General features: G+C 35.3%; 1 protein-coding gene across 9 annotated transcripts in view; it reads left to right on the top strand.

The window, feature by feature from the left end:
- The window catches only part of LOC113107869 (uncharacterized), a 115,288-nt gene that overhangs the window by 9,400 nt on the left and 85,114 nt on the right, over positions 1–20,774 (top strand). For all 9 annotated transcript variants that reach the window (XM_026270661.1, XM_026270663.1, XM_026270670.1 and 6 more), the window contains exons 5-7: positions 72–476; positions 902–1,348; positions 11,055–11,486. In XM_026270661.1, the coding sequence (XP_026126446.1) occupies positions 72–476; positions 902–1,348; positions 11,055–11,486 (1,284 nt within the window). The remainder of the gene's footprint in view (positions 1–71; positions 477–901; positions 1,349–11,054; positions 11,487–20,774) is intronic.

Consider the following 20,774-nt stretch of genomic DNA (forward strand, 5'->3'; position numbering starts at 1 on the left):
TGCATTATTTAATCACATTGTAGCTGTAATGAGTTTTTAATTTTAATTTTCTCATTTTAATTTTGTTACAGTTTCTCTAATCTGAGTGAAAGCAGATTTTTTCTGAGTCTCTTCATGAAAGCAGCAGAGATTGAGACACAGACAGGAGAACAGATGCTGGAACAGTTAGCATCAGTCTGTTCTCCTGGTTATGGATGGACTGACATATTTTATGATTATGATTTCCTGCTGGATCTGTGCTCTCGTGTGAAGAAATATGAGACTCAAACAGGCAGGAGTTTTCTTCCAGGATTACAGTCAGTTTTCCAGTCACCTGATGAATGGATCATAGATCTCTCAGAGAGAAAGAGCTCCGTCCTCCTGGAAGTGCTGAAGCTCCAGACAGAGAAGAAACCAGTGAAGCTGAGAAGATGTTCAGAGGAAGAGAGAGACGTGATGAGTTTCCTTCAGTGTCTGAAACACATCTCACGACTGAGGTGAGAACATCTGTCATCTTACAGTTATTGTGAAATATGATTTCTGTATAAGCTGGAGCATGTTTTCTTGTCTTAATGAGTGTCTTTAGATTAGAGGCTCTGTTTTGTTTCAGTGTTAGCTAGAGAGTGATGTATTCGGATCTGATCTTATTTTTTCATGAACACATGAATCCAAGCTCAGTTTTTGTGCAGGGTGAGATACAGCTGGCCGTGAGTGAAAGTGCTCACCATACTGTATTTCTCTTTCTCTCTCTCGTTAATGAACACCTGATGACTTCCACTCTTCTGAGAACTGAATATCAAAGTGGAGATGGGGTCTTCGGGGTCTTCTCGTTGAATTATTTGTGTCTGATGTGTGAAGTAGTGTTTTAATTAAAATTGTCTCAAATTAATGAAGTGTTTTGTTCTTGATTGTATATTATCAGGTTCTGGTTCAGTGATAATAAAGAAGCAAGGATGTCTGGAGTCATATTCCTGCTGAAGCTCTGTGTTGCTGCAGTAGAAACTGACAGAGATACAGGAACACGATTCTCCTCTCTGCTGTCATCTGTGTGCAGCTACAAAACCTTCCCTTTTGATAAAGAGAGAGATGGTTATGATGCTGAGGTTCAGAGTGATTTCCTGCTGGATCTATGCTCTCGTGTGAAGAACTATGAGACTCAAACAGGCAGGAGTTTTCTTCCAGCATTACAGTCAGTTTTCCAGTCACCTGACGTCTGGATCATCGATCTCTCAAAGAGAAGGATCTCCGTCCTCCTGGAAGTGCTGAAGCTCCAGACAGAGAAGAAACCAGTCGAGCTGATGGGATGTTCAGAGGAAGAGAGAGACCTGATGAGTTTCCTTCAGTGTCTGCAGCACATCTCACAGCTGAGGTGAGAACATCTGTCATCTTACAGTTATTGTGAAATATGATTTCTGTATAAGCTGGAGCATGTTTTCTGCTCTTAATGAGTGTCTTTAGATTAGAGGCACTGTTTTGTTTCAGTGTTAGCTAGAGAGTGATGTATTCGGACTATTCTCTACATCTGATCTTATTTTATCATGAACAACTGAATCCAAGCTCAGTTTTTGTGCAGGGTGAGATACAGCTGGCCGTGGGTCTGGATACTTATATGTAGATATTTGAGTTCAAATTATGGGTGTATTTATTTTTTGGGGTGTTCTTGTAGAGTCAACCAGCAGGTGCTACCAAAATACATGTGCTAAATGATGTGAACTGATAATAACGGTTAACTGTTATCACTGGTCATGATGGTGTCAATAGATATTAATTATGCTTACAGTTTTTAGAATTTAATTGAGGTGGTAATAATAATAATAATAATAATAATAGTAATTTGTATTTATATAGCACCTTTCCAGAGCTCAAGGGTACTTTACAATAAACATCAGAAATGTAATGTTTACAGAAAGTAAAGTGAACATCAGACATCCAGAGAGTAATGTATAGATAAGACAATATAAGACAGAGTCGTCCTCCTGTTGGTGTGAGCAGTCAGTGAGAGTCACCTGTGTGGGGGATGACAGCCGAAGGAGGTCAATCCCTGAACTTTTCAGGTAAGGTAGACTAACCATGTTCTGTACAGATGACATTTAAGCAGCGATCGCGAAAAACAAATACTACCGGGTCGACTAAAACTATATCTGTGTCATGTTCACTTCTCCCTCTTTCAACCACCTGCCATTTGTTTCAGTGTCGAAATAAATATGATTTGGCTTGCTACCCAGGCTAATTAACTAGCTAACGTCAACTACTTACCTCCCTCACGTTACTTCACAGAATGGGTAATAGCAGTCTAAAGTACGTACTGTACTTTTCTCCAATTTAGTACAATAATTAAATTTAGCAGGCATCATGTCTATACTTTTAAAGCCTCCTGCGATTGTTTACATCTGTTCAAGATCACAACATTTACAAGACTGTTGTACGGAGAAGACTGTGGTGTGTGTGTGTGTGTGTGAGAGACACTCTCTCTCTCTTTGTGTGTATGTGCACACATCCTTGTACCTCTCTGCTCCAAATTTAATCCAGAGGAGGTGAACATTCCTGCATCATAACTAGAACCGAAAGATGCATGTGTAGAAAGCGAGCATGTCTCCAAAAACTTTGTTGAGCTGCAAAATGACTGCATTTTTGTTTTTGTTTTTTACAGAAATTGTTTTTATTATATTTTTGATTTATTGAGCTGCAGGTCTAGTCTCACTTAAGTGACGGCATTTTTATTTATTTTTTTACAGAAAATTGTTTGTTCTGAATATTGTTGAGCTGCAGTTTTAGGATCACTTAAGTGACTGCACTTAAGATTAATTTAATTTAATTATTTAAATTTTTTAGCCTCACATGTACTCTTCCAAAACATTCTATATGTTTCTTTAACCCTTTGAAGTCGATTAACGTATATATGCGTTTTGAGTCATTTTCTCTGGATAACCCGGAAAAGAACTTAAATTACACTCTCAGTTTTAATCGTACAGATAAGAGCAATACATCAATCGAATCTGTAAAGGGTCTACTTTTTTTTGGATACAGACATAATAACAAAACACCTTTGTGCACTTATAAAATAAAGATAACAAACAAGGTGCGCTGTCTGCAGCCTTTGTATGCACCGATCGTCATGTACAAACACGTCATTTAAAATGAAGTTTAACTCCGTGAATACTCAACAAAGAGACATGAGAGAGATATCTATAGAAAGCCTGGAATGACTATTTTTAAACTAAACAAGTGCCGCCGAAAACAGATATTCTGAGATAAAGTAATCCATATGAAAACAACGCGATGTCTATTTTTCATATCTCCGCTCATTATATCTAATGTGACCACGCCCCCGTGCTTAACGCGCTATTCAGATTCAAACTGAAGCGAGCGGCTTGAATACACCCACACAGAAGAAAAAGCAGCGAGATTGTTCAAGTTTTTATTTTATTTTACTGTTTGCTTCGCGATGAGAGGAATAAGACAACCACTCCAAAAAGATGTGATGTGGTTGAGGATTTGAGAAATGGATTTTCTCAGAAAAAAGAATGAAGCACTTTATTCAGCAGAGATCATAAACATGAGTAAGTCTCTTTTTATTTATTTGTACTAGTTTTCACATAATGTGTAAACATTTTACTAGTTAGACTTTTTCCAAATACTTTTTCCAAACTGTAATTCCTGACTAAAAGTATAATAAAGTGAAACATTATGAAGTTCCAATAACAATATACAATACTATACCATTCAAAAGCTTGATGTAAATAATATAAATGTGACAAATAGAGATAACTCTAACAAATGTAAAAACAATGCAGTTCTTTCAATTTATCCCCCCTAAAAACCCAGAAAAATATTCTCAGCTCTTTTCAACATTAATAATGCTAAAAATAATAATGATGATAATATTAAATGGTTTTTTTTTTTGGTAGAAAATAAGATTAAAAGGATTTCTGAAGGATTGTGTGACTGCAGTAAGGATGGCAAAAAATGTGTTTGAAAGTAAGCTTTGATTGTCCCTAATAAACGGTTTAACTGCTCCCCCATGTGGATATTACATTATGTTGTGGGATAATTAAATATATTCTTAATAAACTACAAACATAAAATTATATAGATTTATTTTGTTCTCACATTCTTTCTTGTAACTCCTCACTCAGTGACACAGCTGAATGAGAGGCTCATTATACAGCTCATTATGCAGGCCTTTGTCTTCTCAGGTGTAAATCACAATGATATTCATGATAGTTGCACCTACTCGCATATGACTTTTACCATCAAAAAGTGTCTTAGAAAATTTAAATCAATATATTGTTTTCTGTGAATGAGTAAACAAGATGATTTTCACATAATTTACGCAGAAAAATTCTAGGCTACAAGCTCCAGTTCTCAACAGTCCGGGAACCAATGTTCTGTATGTGTTTTATGGCCTTATTCAAGTGATTTAACATTTTTAGTTTTTCACTAACCATGCATAAGATTTTTTTTTTCTCAAATACAATCATGTACATGCATGCATTTCACATATTATTATAGCCCAGTTTGTGCTGATTACAGTGATATTAGACTTTACCCATTTAGATATTTATAAGAAACTGAAAAAATCACAAATATCAGGGCATGACAAAACTTCTCCAGGCCCCAAAAATACCCTTAGACTCCAGAGGGTTAAAATAAAATACATTGTTCAATGTCTTTACCCCAGACATTTAAAAATAACATTTTAGATCTGCAACTGTGATATTATTATCTAAGGTTATCATACCATCAGAATCTCAAACAGGTCCATGTCTAGAAGCAATGCTAAGGGACGGTGAGAAGACGAGGATCAGAGGACTAGGGAATAGGGAAGGAGCAGATTGCCAGACCATACAAAACTTTAGAAGCAAGCAGGAGAATTTTAAACTTAATACGAAAGGCCACTGGTAGCCAAAGCAGATCAGCTAGAATAGAGGTGATGTGGGCCGAACGCTTAGCGTGACTGAGAATATGAGCAGCTTAGTTTTGGGCCTGGAGAAGTTTTGTCATGCCCTGACACATTTGTGCTTTTTTCAGTTGCTTATAATCATGTAAAAGTCTAATCTCACTGTAATCAGTACAAACTGGGCTATAATAATATGTGAGTAGCATGCATGTACATTGTGTTTGAGAAAAAAAATCTTGTTCGTGGTCAGTGGTGGACGAAGTACACAAATCAAGTACTTGAGTAAAAGTACAGATACATATAGTAAAATATTACTCCAGTAAAAGTACTCCTTTTTCAATTCTACTCAAGTGAAAGTACAAAAGTACTCAATTTTTTATGTACTTAAGTAAAAATGTACTGAAAGACAGATGTTTGAAATTTTATATAGGCTACTTAATTTAATTTTATATTAGCACTTTTTTTTTTATATAATCCTACTGCTCAAAATACCTGGTATTTTTTCCAAAATAACCACTATATGGAGTCAAGATATATTTTTGTTGTTGATATGGACTACACTGATGAGAGTAATGTTCACTGTGAAGCTTACACTGTGATGTACCTGAGAGAAAACAGAGCTGACCATCTGATTTTCACCAGTAAGAACAAAGTATTTTAAAGTTTGTTGTTTTACAGAACATCACAGTTATATATGAGATGATAATAAGGCCTGAAGTTAGGAAGAACATTTTAAGGAAAATATAATTATATTTTCATAATTATTTTTTCCTTCTCAAATCTTGTCTGTGGTGTAAAAACACCCCTGGCCAAACGGGGTGCATCTCTTCCCCTCTTTGATAATTACTGTAGTTACCATGTTCTGAACAACACATCTTTTCTTTTCTCCCTATATATATATATAGTTGGTTGAATAAAAATATTTGGACATTATTTATAAAAGATGACCTCAAGTTAGCACCAGCAAGCTTGTTAGGAAGACAGCATAAGCTAACAATATTTATTTACTTATTTTCAGTACATTTATGTCTGTCTACTCGTCTAGTTAATCCAAACAATATACATATCTATAACGTTACTGTTGATAAACAATATAAAAACGGACGTCACATAGGACATGGTCGCATTTGAATAAAACTGTTAATATTACGGCAGCGGGGAATTTGAACATGCACAAGTTATTTTATATAATCTGTGTTAGTTTAAAGGCTTTTTGTTACCTAAAACACAGAGACGCTGATTGATGTGTCTGCATCGTCTGCACTCGAGCATTTCAGTTGTGCTTAAACAGATCACTCTTTACAGCAGATTTAGTTCAACTGTAAATTTTGACCTAAATATGATTTTCAGTTACAATAATTAATCCTAAATTTCGACATTAATAACTTACTTTTAGCAACATCAGACGCACGCGCGCTCACAAGATCTCCCGGTTCTTACTTCTGGAGACTCGCACTAAACGGTTCATTTGAATCAGTGAGTGGTCGACTCCAGAATAGCTACAATCGGATCATTCTAATTCCTAAACGAATCGTTTGGTGCGATTCGCGATCCGATTTAAAAGTTTATTTTGAAAAGACTCAGTTCGTTCATGATGAATCAAACACCGCTTCTGCGTGTCGGAGCACGTGATATATTATAGGGAGTAACGATATATTTTATGAAATGTAGTGAAGTAAAAAGTACGATTTTATGCTTTGGAATGTAGTGAAGTAAAAGTAAAAGTTACTCAAAATAAAACTACTCCAGTAAAGTACAGATACTTGAAAAGTGTACTTAAGTACAGTAACGAAGTAAAGCTACTCCGTTACTGTCCACCACTGTTCATGGTTAGTAAAAAACTAAAAATGTTAAATCACTTGAATAAGGCCATAAAACACATACAGAACATTGGTTCCCGGGATTGTGGAGAACTGGAGCTTGTAACCTAGAAGTTTTCTTTGTAAATTATGTGAAAATCATCTTATTCATTCACAGAAAACAATATATTGATTTAAATTTTCTAGGACACTTTTTGTTGGTAAAAGTCATATGCGAGTAGGCGTCAACTATCATGAATATCATTGTGATTTACACCTTAGAAGACAAAGGCCTGCATAATGAGCTGTATAATGAGCCTCTCATTCAGCTGTGCCACTGTGAGTGAGGAGTTACAAGAAAGAATGTGAGAACAAAATAAATCTATATAATTTTATGTTTGTAGTTTAAGAATATATTTCATTATCCCACAAAATAAATAGTTCCACTTGCGAGTGCAGTTTAACAGTTTATTAGAAACAATCAAAGCTTACTTTCAAACAAATTGTTTGGCATCATTATTCCTTCAGAAATCCTTTTCTAAAAAAAAACTTTATTATTATTAATGTTGAAAAGAGCGGAGAATATTTTTTCCAGTTATTTTAGGGGGGATAAATTGAAAGAACAGCACTGTTTGCTACATTTGTTAGTTACATTTATTTGTTACATTTTATATTATTTACATCAAGCTTTTGAATATTATAGTGTTGTATGTTGTTATTGAAACTTCATAATATTTCACTTGATTATACATTTAGTCAGGAATTATAGTTTGGAAAAAATCTAACTAGTAAAATGTTAATAAGTTATGTGAAAACTAGTACAAGTATATACATAAATAAAAAGAGACTTCCTCAGGATTATGATCTCTGCTGAATAAAGCACTTCATCCTTTTTTTCGGAGAAAATCCATTTCTCAAATCCTCAACCACATCACTTTTTTTTGGGGTGAATTGTCTTATTCCTCTCATCACGAAGCAAACAGTAAAATAAAAGAACTTGAAGAACAGTCTCGCTGCTTTTCTTGTGTTGTGTGGCGTATTCAAGCCGCGTGCTTCAGTGAAACATTAGAATCTGAATAGAGCGTTCACTTTATCACAGAATATTTGTTTTCGGCTGCACTTGTTTAGTTTAAAAGTAGACATGTCAGGCTTTTTATAGATATCTCTCTGAAGTCCAAATAATTGTATACTTTATTGATAATAACTGGCAACTAAAATATCGCGTTCGTTTTTATTTGCATTAAAATCACACAATCATCAAACACAATAATGTTGACTTGTGAAACATTTCATTATTTAAAACAGTCTTTACACATTCCCATTTTTTTTGTAGCTGAATTTAACAGGTCAACAAGGATTTACATAAATAACTTTTTGTTAGTGGTATTTAAACAAGAAAAAATCTAACAGTAATGTTTATTTGCTTTGACCTTCAATTGTATATCAGTTTATTTGAATTAATAAAGGTCCATCTGAATGTAAAGTTATTCATTCCATTTTTAATGTGAAATTTGCATTTATCATAAATATAATTTTGCATTCTGGTGTTGTCGTCAACTAAAATGTTTTTTTTTTTTTTTTTTGCATTTGCATTAATACACAGTCATCAAATACAATAACATTTACTTGTAAAACATTTCAACAGAACACTTTTAACACAATTTAATGACAGTTGTCGTAGCTGAATTTAACTTGTCAAAAGTATTTACATTAAAAATACCTTTGTTGCTTTTTGTAACTGATCAGTATTTTAACAACATAAAATGGATATCACACCAACATAACATACTTTTTATGCTTTGACCTTCAAATATCACTTTAGTTACATAAAGGTCCATCTGAATTTGATATATATGCACATGCACAAGCAATCTTCTTCTGTGAAGAAGCCCTCTGCTACTCTAAACTGTGCAATCCGTCAATAAAACAATATAAAGACAGCCAGATGAGCAATAATTCTGGGCAAATATTTGTTAACATTTTTGTTGCAGAGCGGGTCATCAGTGTACGCTTTTGGTAGCATAAATGCAAGTAGTCCTGTTTGTGTATGTATCCAGATTGCTCATGAGGAAAGTATAACACAGGCTTCACTGACACATTTCTGAGCAGCTGATGGGATGTGATTTCTCCTTAGGACTCGTGTGTGTGTGTATATATATATATATATATATATATATATATATATATATATATATATATATATATATATATATATATATATATTACCTCTGATTCCAAACTGTTAGAACTCTTCTGAACTCGCTTCACAGCAGCAGGCGCCTGAGATGATGACATCATCTTGTGTTTTTTTTTTTGGCGGAGCACAGACTTATAAGTGCATTACCACCACCTATATCTCAAGTGGGCCATTGACCCTCCTAATTGAGATTGTAGATAGTGTTAATGGTCCATTTGGCGATAATGCACTATAACGCGATAACGCAAGTCTGCGATCTGCCAAAATGAAACCAGATGATTGTTGTTGTTTTTTTGTTTTTTCTATTAATGTTTATTTCAAACTCTCGTGGAGACAACAGCATAAGAAAAACTAGCAAGGCATCAACAAAATGCAGATTTGACAATGAAAACATAAAAAAAAATATTATAATAATATATAAGGCATTGTTCTCAAAATACTAAATGTTACAGGTTCAAAGACATTTCAGCAGCATAACAAATAACTTCTATAGTTTGTTTAGAAATTTTTACAAGGTTCAAGGAGGATAACATCCGAAATTAATTTTTAAAACAGTTTACATTTGGCAATAGTTTTCTCCATTTATTTTTGTGAATGTGGTATTTACTTATAATTATGATAAGGTTAATTAAAAGTGAAAGATCCCTCGTCAGTTTATAATTACAAATAAGAATATCTTCTATTGTAAATTGTTCAGGTTCACTAATTTCATTATTTAACCAGCTATGGACATCTTGCCAGAGCTTCCTACAAACTGTGCAAAGGAAGAATAAATGCTCTGTTTGTTCTGGGTTTTCATGACAAAAGTCGCAAGGGTCAACTTCAAAACTAAATCTACCCCTCAGTGTCTCCGCAGATGGATAGTGGTTAAGAATTTTAAATTGCATTTCTTTTACTTTGGGTGCAATTGAGCATTTTATAAATTTCCAATGTTTTTCTGCAATTGCTGGATTATCTAATATTTTAAGTTTTATCTTCCCCTCATAATCATGAGATATTATACATATATATATATATATATATATATATATATATATAATATAATATCCTTTGAAAGCTTTATTTAAATATTTGTTGTCACATTTTTTTGTCCGTAATGTTTAATTCTCCTGTTGTTAAGTTTGGAAGTTTGATTTGATTTATAATTATAAAAACTAATAATGCTTTTTATCAGCTGTATCAAATTGACTGGGATTAAGATGATCGTCTCAGGCGCTTGCTGCTGTGAAGAGCGTTCACAAGAGTTCAAACAGTTCAGACATTGCATGAATCAGGGGTTAATAAAAACTACATGAATTGATAGTGTTGTTAGAAAAGCCCCGGTGGACAGCAGCCGTCTTGTCTGGAAGATAATTTAGAAAGGAGCAGCAGACAGCGTCATGAGGTGGAGGTTTGGTAACTTCATTTACTGTGTTGAATAGTGCTTTTTGAGGAATGATTAAGGAAGAAGATAGAGTAGGATTATAATAAGACAGTCAGCCATCAGTCCCATATATTAAAATTCATCGGTGTCGTGGAAATCGAGTTGTGTCATTCGGAGGTTATCACCACCCCTTTGCCATGCAGTCTTGGAGTCTTGGAGTATGTTTAACAGCAGGAAGACATCAGAGACTTCAAAGTTTCCTTGAGAAACAATATGTCAAGCATATCGTCAGTTATGAATTAGTTGACTTCAGGGTCTCCAGTTAGCATCCAGTCAGTCCTGACGAGCTGCACATTTTTCAGGTGTGTTTCAGGAGCATGTAATACACCTGTTATTCAATGATGCAGTTACTGCACAAAAAAAAGTGTTATAAATTTTCTGTTTCCCCTGAGAAATAACTTTATCATCATGCAGTGTGAAATACAGACTGAACAATGACTCAAAAACATTCTGAAAGTAATTATAATGATATTTTTCCTCTGTGTTGTTGTTATAGCTGTAGTATGGACTTAGCTGTTCTCATAGAATTAAAACTATTATTAATACTCAGTTACTGTCCTTGGTGTAAATCCCTGTCTTTGCACAAATAACATCCCATTGCTGCCCATTTCAGCTAAAACATCATCAAATCAGATCCCTGGGTCTTCTTTTTGAATCATTTATTTGTTTCTGATGTGAAGAAGTGATGTATGTATTATGTGATGTATGTTGTCTCAAATTAATGAAGTGTTTGGTTCTTGATTTGTATATTATCAGGTTCTGGAACATTTCTAATAAAGAAGCAAGGATGTCTGGAGTCATATTCCTGCTGAAGCTCTGTGTTGCTGCAGTAGAAACTGACAGAGATACAGGAACAAGATTCTCCTCTCTGCTGTCATCTGTGTGCAGCTACAAAACCTTCCCTTTTGATGAAGAGAGCGCTTATCAGAGTGATTTCCTGCTGGATCTGTTCTCTCGTGTGAAGAACTATGAGACTCAAACAGGCAGGAGTTTTCTTCCAGCATTACAGTCAGTTTTCCAGTCACCTGATGTCTGGATCTTAGATCTCTCAGAGAGAAAGATCTCCGTCCTCCTGGAAGTGCTGAAGCTCCAGACAGAGAAGAAACCAGTCGAGCTGATGGGATGTTCAGAGGAAGAGAGAGACCTGATGAGTTTCCTTCAGTGTCTGCAGCACATCTCACAGCTGAGGTAAAGTAGTCTATGTAAACAGCTCTTCAGTTAACTGAAATGATCAAAATAATATATAACCTATAACATGCTTTCAGGGCCATTTTAGTGGGACTCATTATCAGCTCTGGGGTATCATGCCAGAACGGCCCACTTTAGTTAATGACTGACTATATGAAAATAATGTAATTAAAATAGGGCTGTAGCTATCGAATATTTTAGTAATCGAGTATTCTACCAAAAATTCCATTGATTAATTGGATCAAATGTGTTTTTGCTTAATTAAAGTGCAATATTAATTATGCAAGAGAAAATAAGACTCCTGGGTGAACACACACACACACTGTGAACACACACCCAGAGCAGTGAACACACACACACACACACTGTGAACACACACCCGGAGCAGTGTTCAAAGTACAAGAACACTGTACAAGAGTTTATTGTAATTATTGATCAGAGAGTGAATGAAATACCTGTAAACCTGTAGCATTTGTCCCGTGATATTTAGAGTCCTGGTAAGAAACAATGGCAGGAATTATTGGTTCCGCTTAGGGTGGGAATCTACCATGTATTAATCAAGCGTGGGGGTTTCAGGGTCAACGTGGCCGAGTTGCTGTTATTTCCTGTTTAATGTGAACGAATTAATAACATCGAAGTAGATTTATTATGTAGAACATCATGCCAATATGTTTCTTTCAGACTCTATATATTTAAGGGAACATGTGTAAAGTGTTTTCTGTGAGTTTGTCCCTCCACATGTGGTAATGGTGCTGGCCACCAGTATAAATGTGAATGTCTTTGGAAGGTAGTCTGTGTTTGTTTCTGCAGTGGAGAATGTGACCTGAGGGTTGCAGGTATTTTATTCACTCTCTGATCAATAATTACAATAAACTCTTGTATCACCAAACAGTCTCGGTGTGTGTTTGTGCGTATTAACATCCATGTTGAACGTGTCCCTCTGTGACAGTCACAGGCCTCTTAAAATGAACAAAGTTTCGTTTTTTAGAAAAAAATTCTTTATTTTTTAAATGCATAGAATGCAATGCACACATCAAAAATAAACATTTAATTATTACCCATTGTTTCTCTGTCTATACTTGTACTGTGAACAATGACAAGAAAGTTGACAGATGAATTAAGTGCATTTGAGTGCCATTCAGTTGGGGTTTTAAATAAAGCATTTTCTGAGATGCACATTAAACATTAAACACATAAAACATTATTTTAATTTATCTTTTAATTATTGATTATTAACTTAACTTTTTGGTAAAAAAAGGGGATTTACTATTAAAAATAAAACATGTAAGAAATGTTGTGTGATTAAACCTTATTTTTTTATTTTTTTTTATAGTGGTAGGCTATGTACATTCTGCTGAACAATAGTCTTTAACCAGACTTTTATTTTGACAGGTTGACATACCTTTACAGTTGTATGTGATGTGACGCTAGTTTTACTCAAATCAAACGGTCAAATGCTCATGAAGTGACTGTCAGAGCAGTTCTGAAGATGTTCATGTGTTCACGTCTTATTTAGAGAGACAGCAGACGCTGAAATTACCACGAGCATCAGTGTGTTAATGAATGAAGACGTGCTTCTGCTCCATTCATTAACACAGACACGCAGAACATGCAGGATTCATATTTAAATAGACTGTTCCGGCTTTATATTTACAGATATTAGTCCATATCGTGATTTGATTTAAGTGCAATGACCTATTTTTGATTAATTCATTAAAAATTTGGCAAATTCCTTGCCATTCCACATTTAACTGTAAATTCCGTTTTTATATCTGGATTCCGCGATTCCCTCCACGTTTTCTGCATCGAGGAAATCATAGAGCCCTAGTCGTGGTATGCCAGCTCTATCTTTACACTACGATGTTCTCTTCACGTTTGCACGCGCCCTTAAATCAAAACACTGCTGACTCCTTACAGTATGAGATTTCAGACGCAGCGCTTGTGTCTCCTTCTGCTTTGTGGGTGACGTAAACGCATTGTCACATTTAAAAAAATAATTGTGAAAGAACCTGACGTGAGATTTAAAATAAATTAAAAGAGGCTTCGAGGCAGAGGAATTTGCCTCGATAATTTTTTGTAATCGAGGAATCGTTTCAGCCCTAAATTAAAACCTCAGTATATAAGTCTGAAATAGTGCATCGTTCTCTACAGACTTGTAATTCACTGAATTTTTCTAGAGCTTTCATTTTTTTTTATGTTAAAATTGTAACCATAAATATAGCTGCAAGCAGCGATGGCGGGCTCAAGCCACCAATGCCATCGCCACCCTGGTGGCATCAGGTAAACTGTGCCCAGCGGGCACATGCATTCACAATATCCCTCTGGCAGTGAGGTTTTAAAGGATATGGCGGTTAAAGGGTTAATCCGAATCATCTAGACTTTAAAATCACATTCACAGAACAATATATATATTTAGTAACACTTTACAATAAGATTTCATTTATAAACATTGTTAACATGAACAATGTTTATATAGCATTCATTCATGTCAGTTAATATTCCAAACTTAAACATTAAAACATTGTTTTATTGTGATTTTTTTTTCCAAGCACATTTTACCAATTCCAAACCATATCAATCTTAATAACTACCATTATTTTTTATTTAATCATTTATGAGTGCTATACAATAGTCCAGGAAAGCTGGAAGAGAAAAACTCCTTATATTCATGTGCAGAATTATTAGGCATGTTTTCTTTTACAGATGAAATGCGCTAAAAAAGAGTTTTAACTCAAACTGTTTTAACTCAAAGTCGAAAATTATGCAATACCCATGAGAAATATCAAACACAAATGCAATACAGAAATGGATAAGTTAAGACTTGACCATTGTACAAAAATGCTGACTGGGTCATGAGGTCAGAAAAGAAGAAGAAGAAAAAAACAGGTCAAGAAGAACTGACAAAAATAATTGCAAAATAATTAGGAATTAATGTGAAGATTAATTTTTAGTCAATTCTGCAAGACAGACTTTCAGGAAAGGAGGTGGAATAAAAATGAGCTCCTAAATCTTAATCCCGGATTCTGGAAGATATATTCCTCAAACCATCGGACAAGAGGAGGTGGTGCTGGTCCTTCACAAGTCACTCTAATCTGTTCATAAAGCATTTATATAAAGTCTTAATATATAGTATTTCACAATACTTCATGGTATTCTAATTAAATCATTTTTTGGAATCTTAGATCTCTCAGAACCTGACACATTGTAATTCTGAGACTCCAGGAAAGTGGCAGTTCTGTAAAATGTTGGCACTGGAGACTAAATGCTCCCTGATAGTTTCACACCTAATTCACTTAACACACACACACACACACACACATTACCCACAGTGACTGAGTGACATCAGATGTATGATAGTTTTTTAATTTTCTATCATCCATATAGTGTTGTATAGTCATGAAACTATGCATATTTACTCAGAATGACTTGTCTTCTATGTGTACATTTTTTTGAAGCGTTTAGAAGCTGCACTTAAAAAAAATAAAAGACATTTACTGGTTACTTTTTTACTGTTATTTCAAAAAATCACCACGACAAAACCATTCAAGCATTTTTAAAAATCCCTAAAACTGTCAGAAAAGGATAAGGCCTAAGATTTCTATGTGAGTGGCTAAATTTGTTTGTTTTTATAACTATAATGCATAAACTATGAAACTATACAAAATGTATAAAAAAGTACAAGTTATTCTTTTCCAATGTTTTTTATTTATTTAAATTTTTTTTTTTTTTTTTTTTTTGGATTTACATTTTAAAAAATTAGCCTATGGCAATCATTCTAAACAGCTTGAATAAAACCTGTTAATATTTATTATAGACCACTATAACTGTGTATAATCTAACAAACGAGTTTATTATGAAAATAAAAGCGTGTACACCAGATAAATTGGACGATAAAGAAATTGCTAACAATAGTATAATAGAGCATGTTTTAGGTTTTTAGGCGTTTAGATGCAGAAATGGACAAATCAAATGTAAAATAAAATGTAATTGATTTAAATATAGATTAAGTCTTGTTAGAGCAAAATAATAAATAAATACGTACACACATTAAAAAAGCAGCCAAGATGAATGAGTTTAATTTTTTATATAGATTAAAATTGAAGACAGAAGCAGCTGGTATATGCGGTCACTTAATATTAAAATCCAGTAGATCCACTTCAGATTTATTTCTCAACAGTTTATGTTCACGTGGCTGTTTTCGTTTATATTAGCCAAGCTATTATGTTTTTTGAAATAATCTTGTCCGTGATGTGTTCGTTCTTACGACGAAAGGCAGAATCCTGCAGCTGGAGAGATACATGTTATTCTGCCAGTCGCGCTTTCAAATAGTCTTGCACACTTAAACGGGTCACAAACACCTGCATTTAGCTCGTGTTGTGTTATAATGGATGTATTGTGTGCATTTATGGCAATTATTTATTTTAAAAAGCTCTTAAACAAGAATAAATTCGTTAATTTTGAACTTGTGACACTGTAAGCGCTGATCGGAGGCAGTGATTTCAGATAGGCAGCTCGAATATTTCATTTTCACACAAACAGTTCAAAAACATCTTAATTTAGCTCTTGGTGTGCTCTAATTGGTGAATTGTGTGATATCGCTTTAATATTTTATTTGTTAAAGCTATAAAACAAGAATAAACTTGTTTTTTTCTGAGCTCGTCATTCCACACGGTGATTCATCTCTCGTGTTTCTCACGTATCACTGACCACACATCAATTATTAATGAGCCCTGACCTGATAATAATCATATATGTTGGTTTAGCTTGTCAGTGTGAATTAAATCCAAGTATTTATTTGTATTTTAAACGATTTAAAAGTGAAACCAAAAGACAGTCTCCTCCCTTTTTTAGTCCGGTAACTGCACCTGTAGGGGCGCTATTTCTCTCAGACAATGGAAGTCTAAGCACACACACTCAAACAGATGGACAGAGTGATATGAGATGTCTGACAGTTTTTTAATTTTCTGTTATTCATACAGTGTTGTAAAGTCATGAAACTATGCATATTTACTCAGAATAACTTTTTTTCTGTATGAAAAAAGGTTTTGAAGTGTTTGGAATTTAAAAATGCAGGAAAATTAATAATTCCATCTTTATTGTCATTTAAAAAAATCACCACGACAAAACCATCCAAGCTATCCAAAACCCATTCACAATTTTAGTTCCTCAATGTTTTTTCAACATGTAGACAAAGTTTGGTGTGTATAGTGTTACTCTCCTCTGAGCAGTATGCATTAATTCACAGCTAAATGTAAAAAACAATCCACATTCAAATCAAAATAGCCGACTTCCTGTTGGTCGTAGCTGATGACTGTGAATTAGAAAGTTGTCCGTCTTGATAAGAACAATTTTTGTACTGAGTTTGGTGTCTGTAGCTAAAACTAACCCCCTCACTTTTGACAAAAGGTGGCGCTATAGAGTGCCTCTTCCACGCCCTCTTATGAACTTTTGCCAGTGTCTAGCTGTCACTAATACTGATATGTGTTCTGAGTTTGATTAAATTCTAAGCATGTTATTTGCCTCAAAATCACCTGAGAAGTATTCCAGTTTGACATGTTGCCAGGGCAACAATATTTTTAGATATCCAATTTCCCCCAGCAGATTCATATCGGCTGTGTTTTAACATTATTCTGATGAAGTTTGAAGCAAATCGAATAAAAATAAGATGCTGAATTCAAAGCATTTTGAAAATGACACACTTCCTGCTGCCAGTTGGTGGCGCTATAACTCTGACTCCTAATAGTCACATATATGTGATCGACATCATACAATGAATAATCTGATGAAGTTTGATTGAAATCAGGAAATGTATGTGGATGGTATTAGACACTTCCTGTTTCTCAATTCTCGCCATAATTTCAACGCCTCGCCACGAGCAAACCGTTCGAGATATCAAAAATCCCCTGGCAATTTTTCATCCCCAATGTCTTGAGATCATGTTGACCGAGTTTGGTGGTAAACGAGTAAAAAACCTATGACAAGTATATCAAATTCCAGAGCATGCGCTTTTTACATAACTCTAAGTAGCTGACTTCCTGTTGGGCGGAGCCCAATGACATGCAATACGAAAATTGTTCGGCACAATGAGATCTATATGTGTACTGAGTTTCATATGAATATGTGCAAGTATGTGTGAGCTATACATCAACATTTATGACTGTGTTCCAGGGGGCGCCGTAGAGCCCCTGTGCCACACCCGGGTCCCAGCCTCTGCAGGCTCCTAAAGGGCACAGATTCCAAAGTGTGTGCAAATTTTCAAGAGTTTTTGAGTATGTTAGGGACCCCAAAAGCCCCCACAACTTTGACCAAAAATATGAATAATAAACCCTTAATAGCCAACTTCCTGTTGGGCGGAGCCTATGACATGCAGTACGAAAGTTGTTTGGTTTAATGAGATCTACATGTGTACCGAGTTTCATGTGTCTACGTGCAAGTATGTATGATATATGGCCCTCAGTATTCCAGGGGGCGCTGTAGAGCCCCTGTGCCACGCCCGTGTATCAGTCTCTGCCCGACCCTAATGGCCGCAGGTTCCAATCTGTGTGCCAATTTTCAAGAGTTTTCGAGCATGTTAAGGACCCCAAAAGCCCCCGTAACGTTAGAAAATAATAATAAATATAGCTGCAAGCAGCGATGTCGGGCTCAAGCCATCAGTGCAACGCCACCCCGGTGGCATCAGGATAACTCTGCCCAGCGGGCATAAGCATTTACAGTAACCCTCTGACAATCAGTTTTAAGGGATGCGGCAGTTAAAGGGTTAATCCGACCAATCTAGACTTTGAAATCACATACACAGAACAATATATATAACTTTAGTAACACTTTATTTTAATATTTATAAAAAATGTATAAGGTGTGCATTGTAGCTGACACCTATATGAACACATTACAATTGCTTTGTGACTGCAAGTCTTTCTTCTCAAATGCTATTGAGCTTCAAATTTGCATTTGAGCCCATGTGAAAAAGTAGCATAATTTACATATGACTTACAGTTTGTTGTAATAAATATCAAACATTCAATTTAATTGTGCATTATAGCTGTCACCTAGATGAACAATTACAGTTGTTTTTATGACTGTAAGTCATTCTCTTCAAATGCTACTGACGTTAGAAAAGTGTATAACAATATCACATGTAACTTTAGAGACCGGCCCTAAATTTGAGACTCTAGAAAGTCCAATGTCAAGACAACTTTATGCCTGTTTTATTTTCTTTAGTTTTCTTTTCTCTGTGCCGGATTGCTGATGTCCTATACCCAGGCATAGATGTCCATCCATCAATTACGAACATTCAGCCGCAAACATGAGGTGTGAGCGGTCGCGAGTGCGGATGGGAGAATGGCGCATGTTTTTTTTTTTTTTTTGTTTTTTTTTGAGCAACTGGGATGGTGCCCCCTCTGGGAGTTGGTGCCCTACGAAGACTGCATACTATGTTATACTGCATAATGTTAACAAATTAGACATTATTTTACAGTGTTACCAAATCCTTAAATAATGTATTAGTGTTTTGTAATGATTTTAATGACCTATAAGCATTTGTGAAATAGTTTTGCTTGCATTGCAGCTTTATCTGTCAGTTGAAGAGTTTTACTGTTACATCCATGAGATTAATAAATGTCATGTCACGTCACAGGTTGTCATAGGTCAGTATCAAATGAGTTTGAAATTATTTTTTGCAGCACAAATTAGGGTTCTTAGGATGTTTTTAAACCCCTAAACTGTCAGAAAAGGATAAGGCCTAAGAGATTTCTTAACCTGTAATGTAAGGAAAAAACACCACCATTAGCAACAACAAAAACAATAACAATTTAAAATACAATTTTTTTTTTCCTGATTATTAAAGGGATGATTAGGTCTCTCTCTCTCTCTCTCTGCCAGACAGCCCCTCCCTACAGTCCACACACACTGTCACAGTCACCAACCCCCTCACACTCCCCCTCCCTCTCCCCCTCCCTTCCCTCACACAGACAGGGTGGCCAGAGTGAGATCATGTCAGTTGAGAAGTCTGACAGTTTTTTAATTTTCTTTTATCCATACAGTGTTGTAAAGTCGTGAAACTATGCATATTTCCTCAGAATGATTTGATCTTTGTATAAAAAAATGCTTTGAAGTGTTTGGAAGCTGCAATTTAAACATACAAGACAATTAATGTTTCCCTTTTTACTGTCATTTCAAAAATTCACCACGACAAAACCGTTCAAGCTAACCAAAATCCGTTCGCAATTTAAGTTCCTCAATGGTTTTTCTTCATGTAGACAAAGTTTGGTGTGTATAGTGTACTTCCCCTGTGAGGAGTATGCATTAATTCACAACTGTAAAATCTCAAAAATACACATTCAAATCAAAATAGCCGACTTCCTGTTGATCGTAGCTTATGACTGTGAATTAGAAAGTTGTCCGTCTTGATTAGAACAATTTATGTACCAAGTTTTGTGTCTGTAGCTAAAACTAACCCCCCCCACTTTTGACAAAAGGTGGCGCTATAGTGTGCCTCCTTCACGCCCTTTTAAAAGCTTTTGCCATTGTCTAGCTATCAATAATACCGATATGTATTTTGAGTTTCATGTAAGTCTGAGCTTGTTGTCTGCCTCAAACTCACCATAACAGAACATTCAAGTTTGACACGTTGCCATGGCAACGCCATATTAGATATCAATATCCCCACAACAGATTTACATCGGCCGTGTTTTGTCATTATTCTGATGAAGTTTTAAGGAAATCGAGTAAAAATAAGATGCTAAATTCAAAACATTTTGAAAATGACTCACTTCCTGCTGCCAGTTGGTGGCGCTATAACGTTGACTCTTAATAGTCACATATATACGATCTGTATCATACAACGAACAAACCAATGAAGTTTGATCAAATTCAGGAAATGTATGTGGACGTTATTAGACATTTCCTGTTTCTCATTTCTCGCCATAATTTCAACGCCTCACCACGGGCAAACCGTTCGAGATATCAAAAATCCCCTCGCAATTTTTCATCCCCAATGTCTTGAGATCATGTTCACCGAGTTTCGTGACGAACGGGTTGAAAACCTCAGAGGAGTATTTCAAATTCCAGAGCATGCTTTTTTTAAACATCCCTGAATAGTTGACTTCCTGTTGGGCGGAGCCTAAGACATAAAGTGTGAAAGTTGTTCGGCTTAATGAGATCTATAAGTGTACCGAGTTTCATATAAATACATGCAAGTGTGTGTGAGCTATGGTTCAAGATTTCTGACTGTGTTCCAGGGGGCGCTGTAGAGTCCCTGTGCCACGCCCAGGTCCCAGCCTCTGCAGCGTC

The sequence above is a fragment of the Carassius auratus genome, chromosome 8 (genome assembly GCF_003368295.1).
Source record: "Carassius auratus strain Wakin chromosome 8, ASM336829v1, whole genome shotgun sequence".
In the NCBI taxonomy this organism is placed as follows: Eukaryota; Metazoa; Chordata; class Actinopteri; order Cypriniformes; family Cyprinidae; genus Carassius; species Carassius auratus.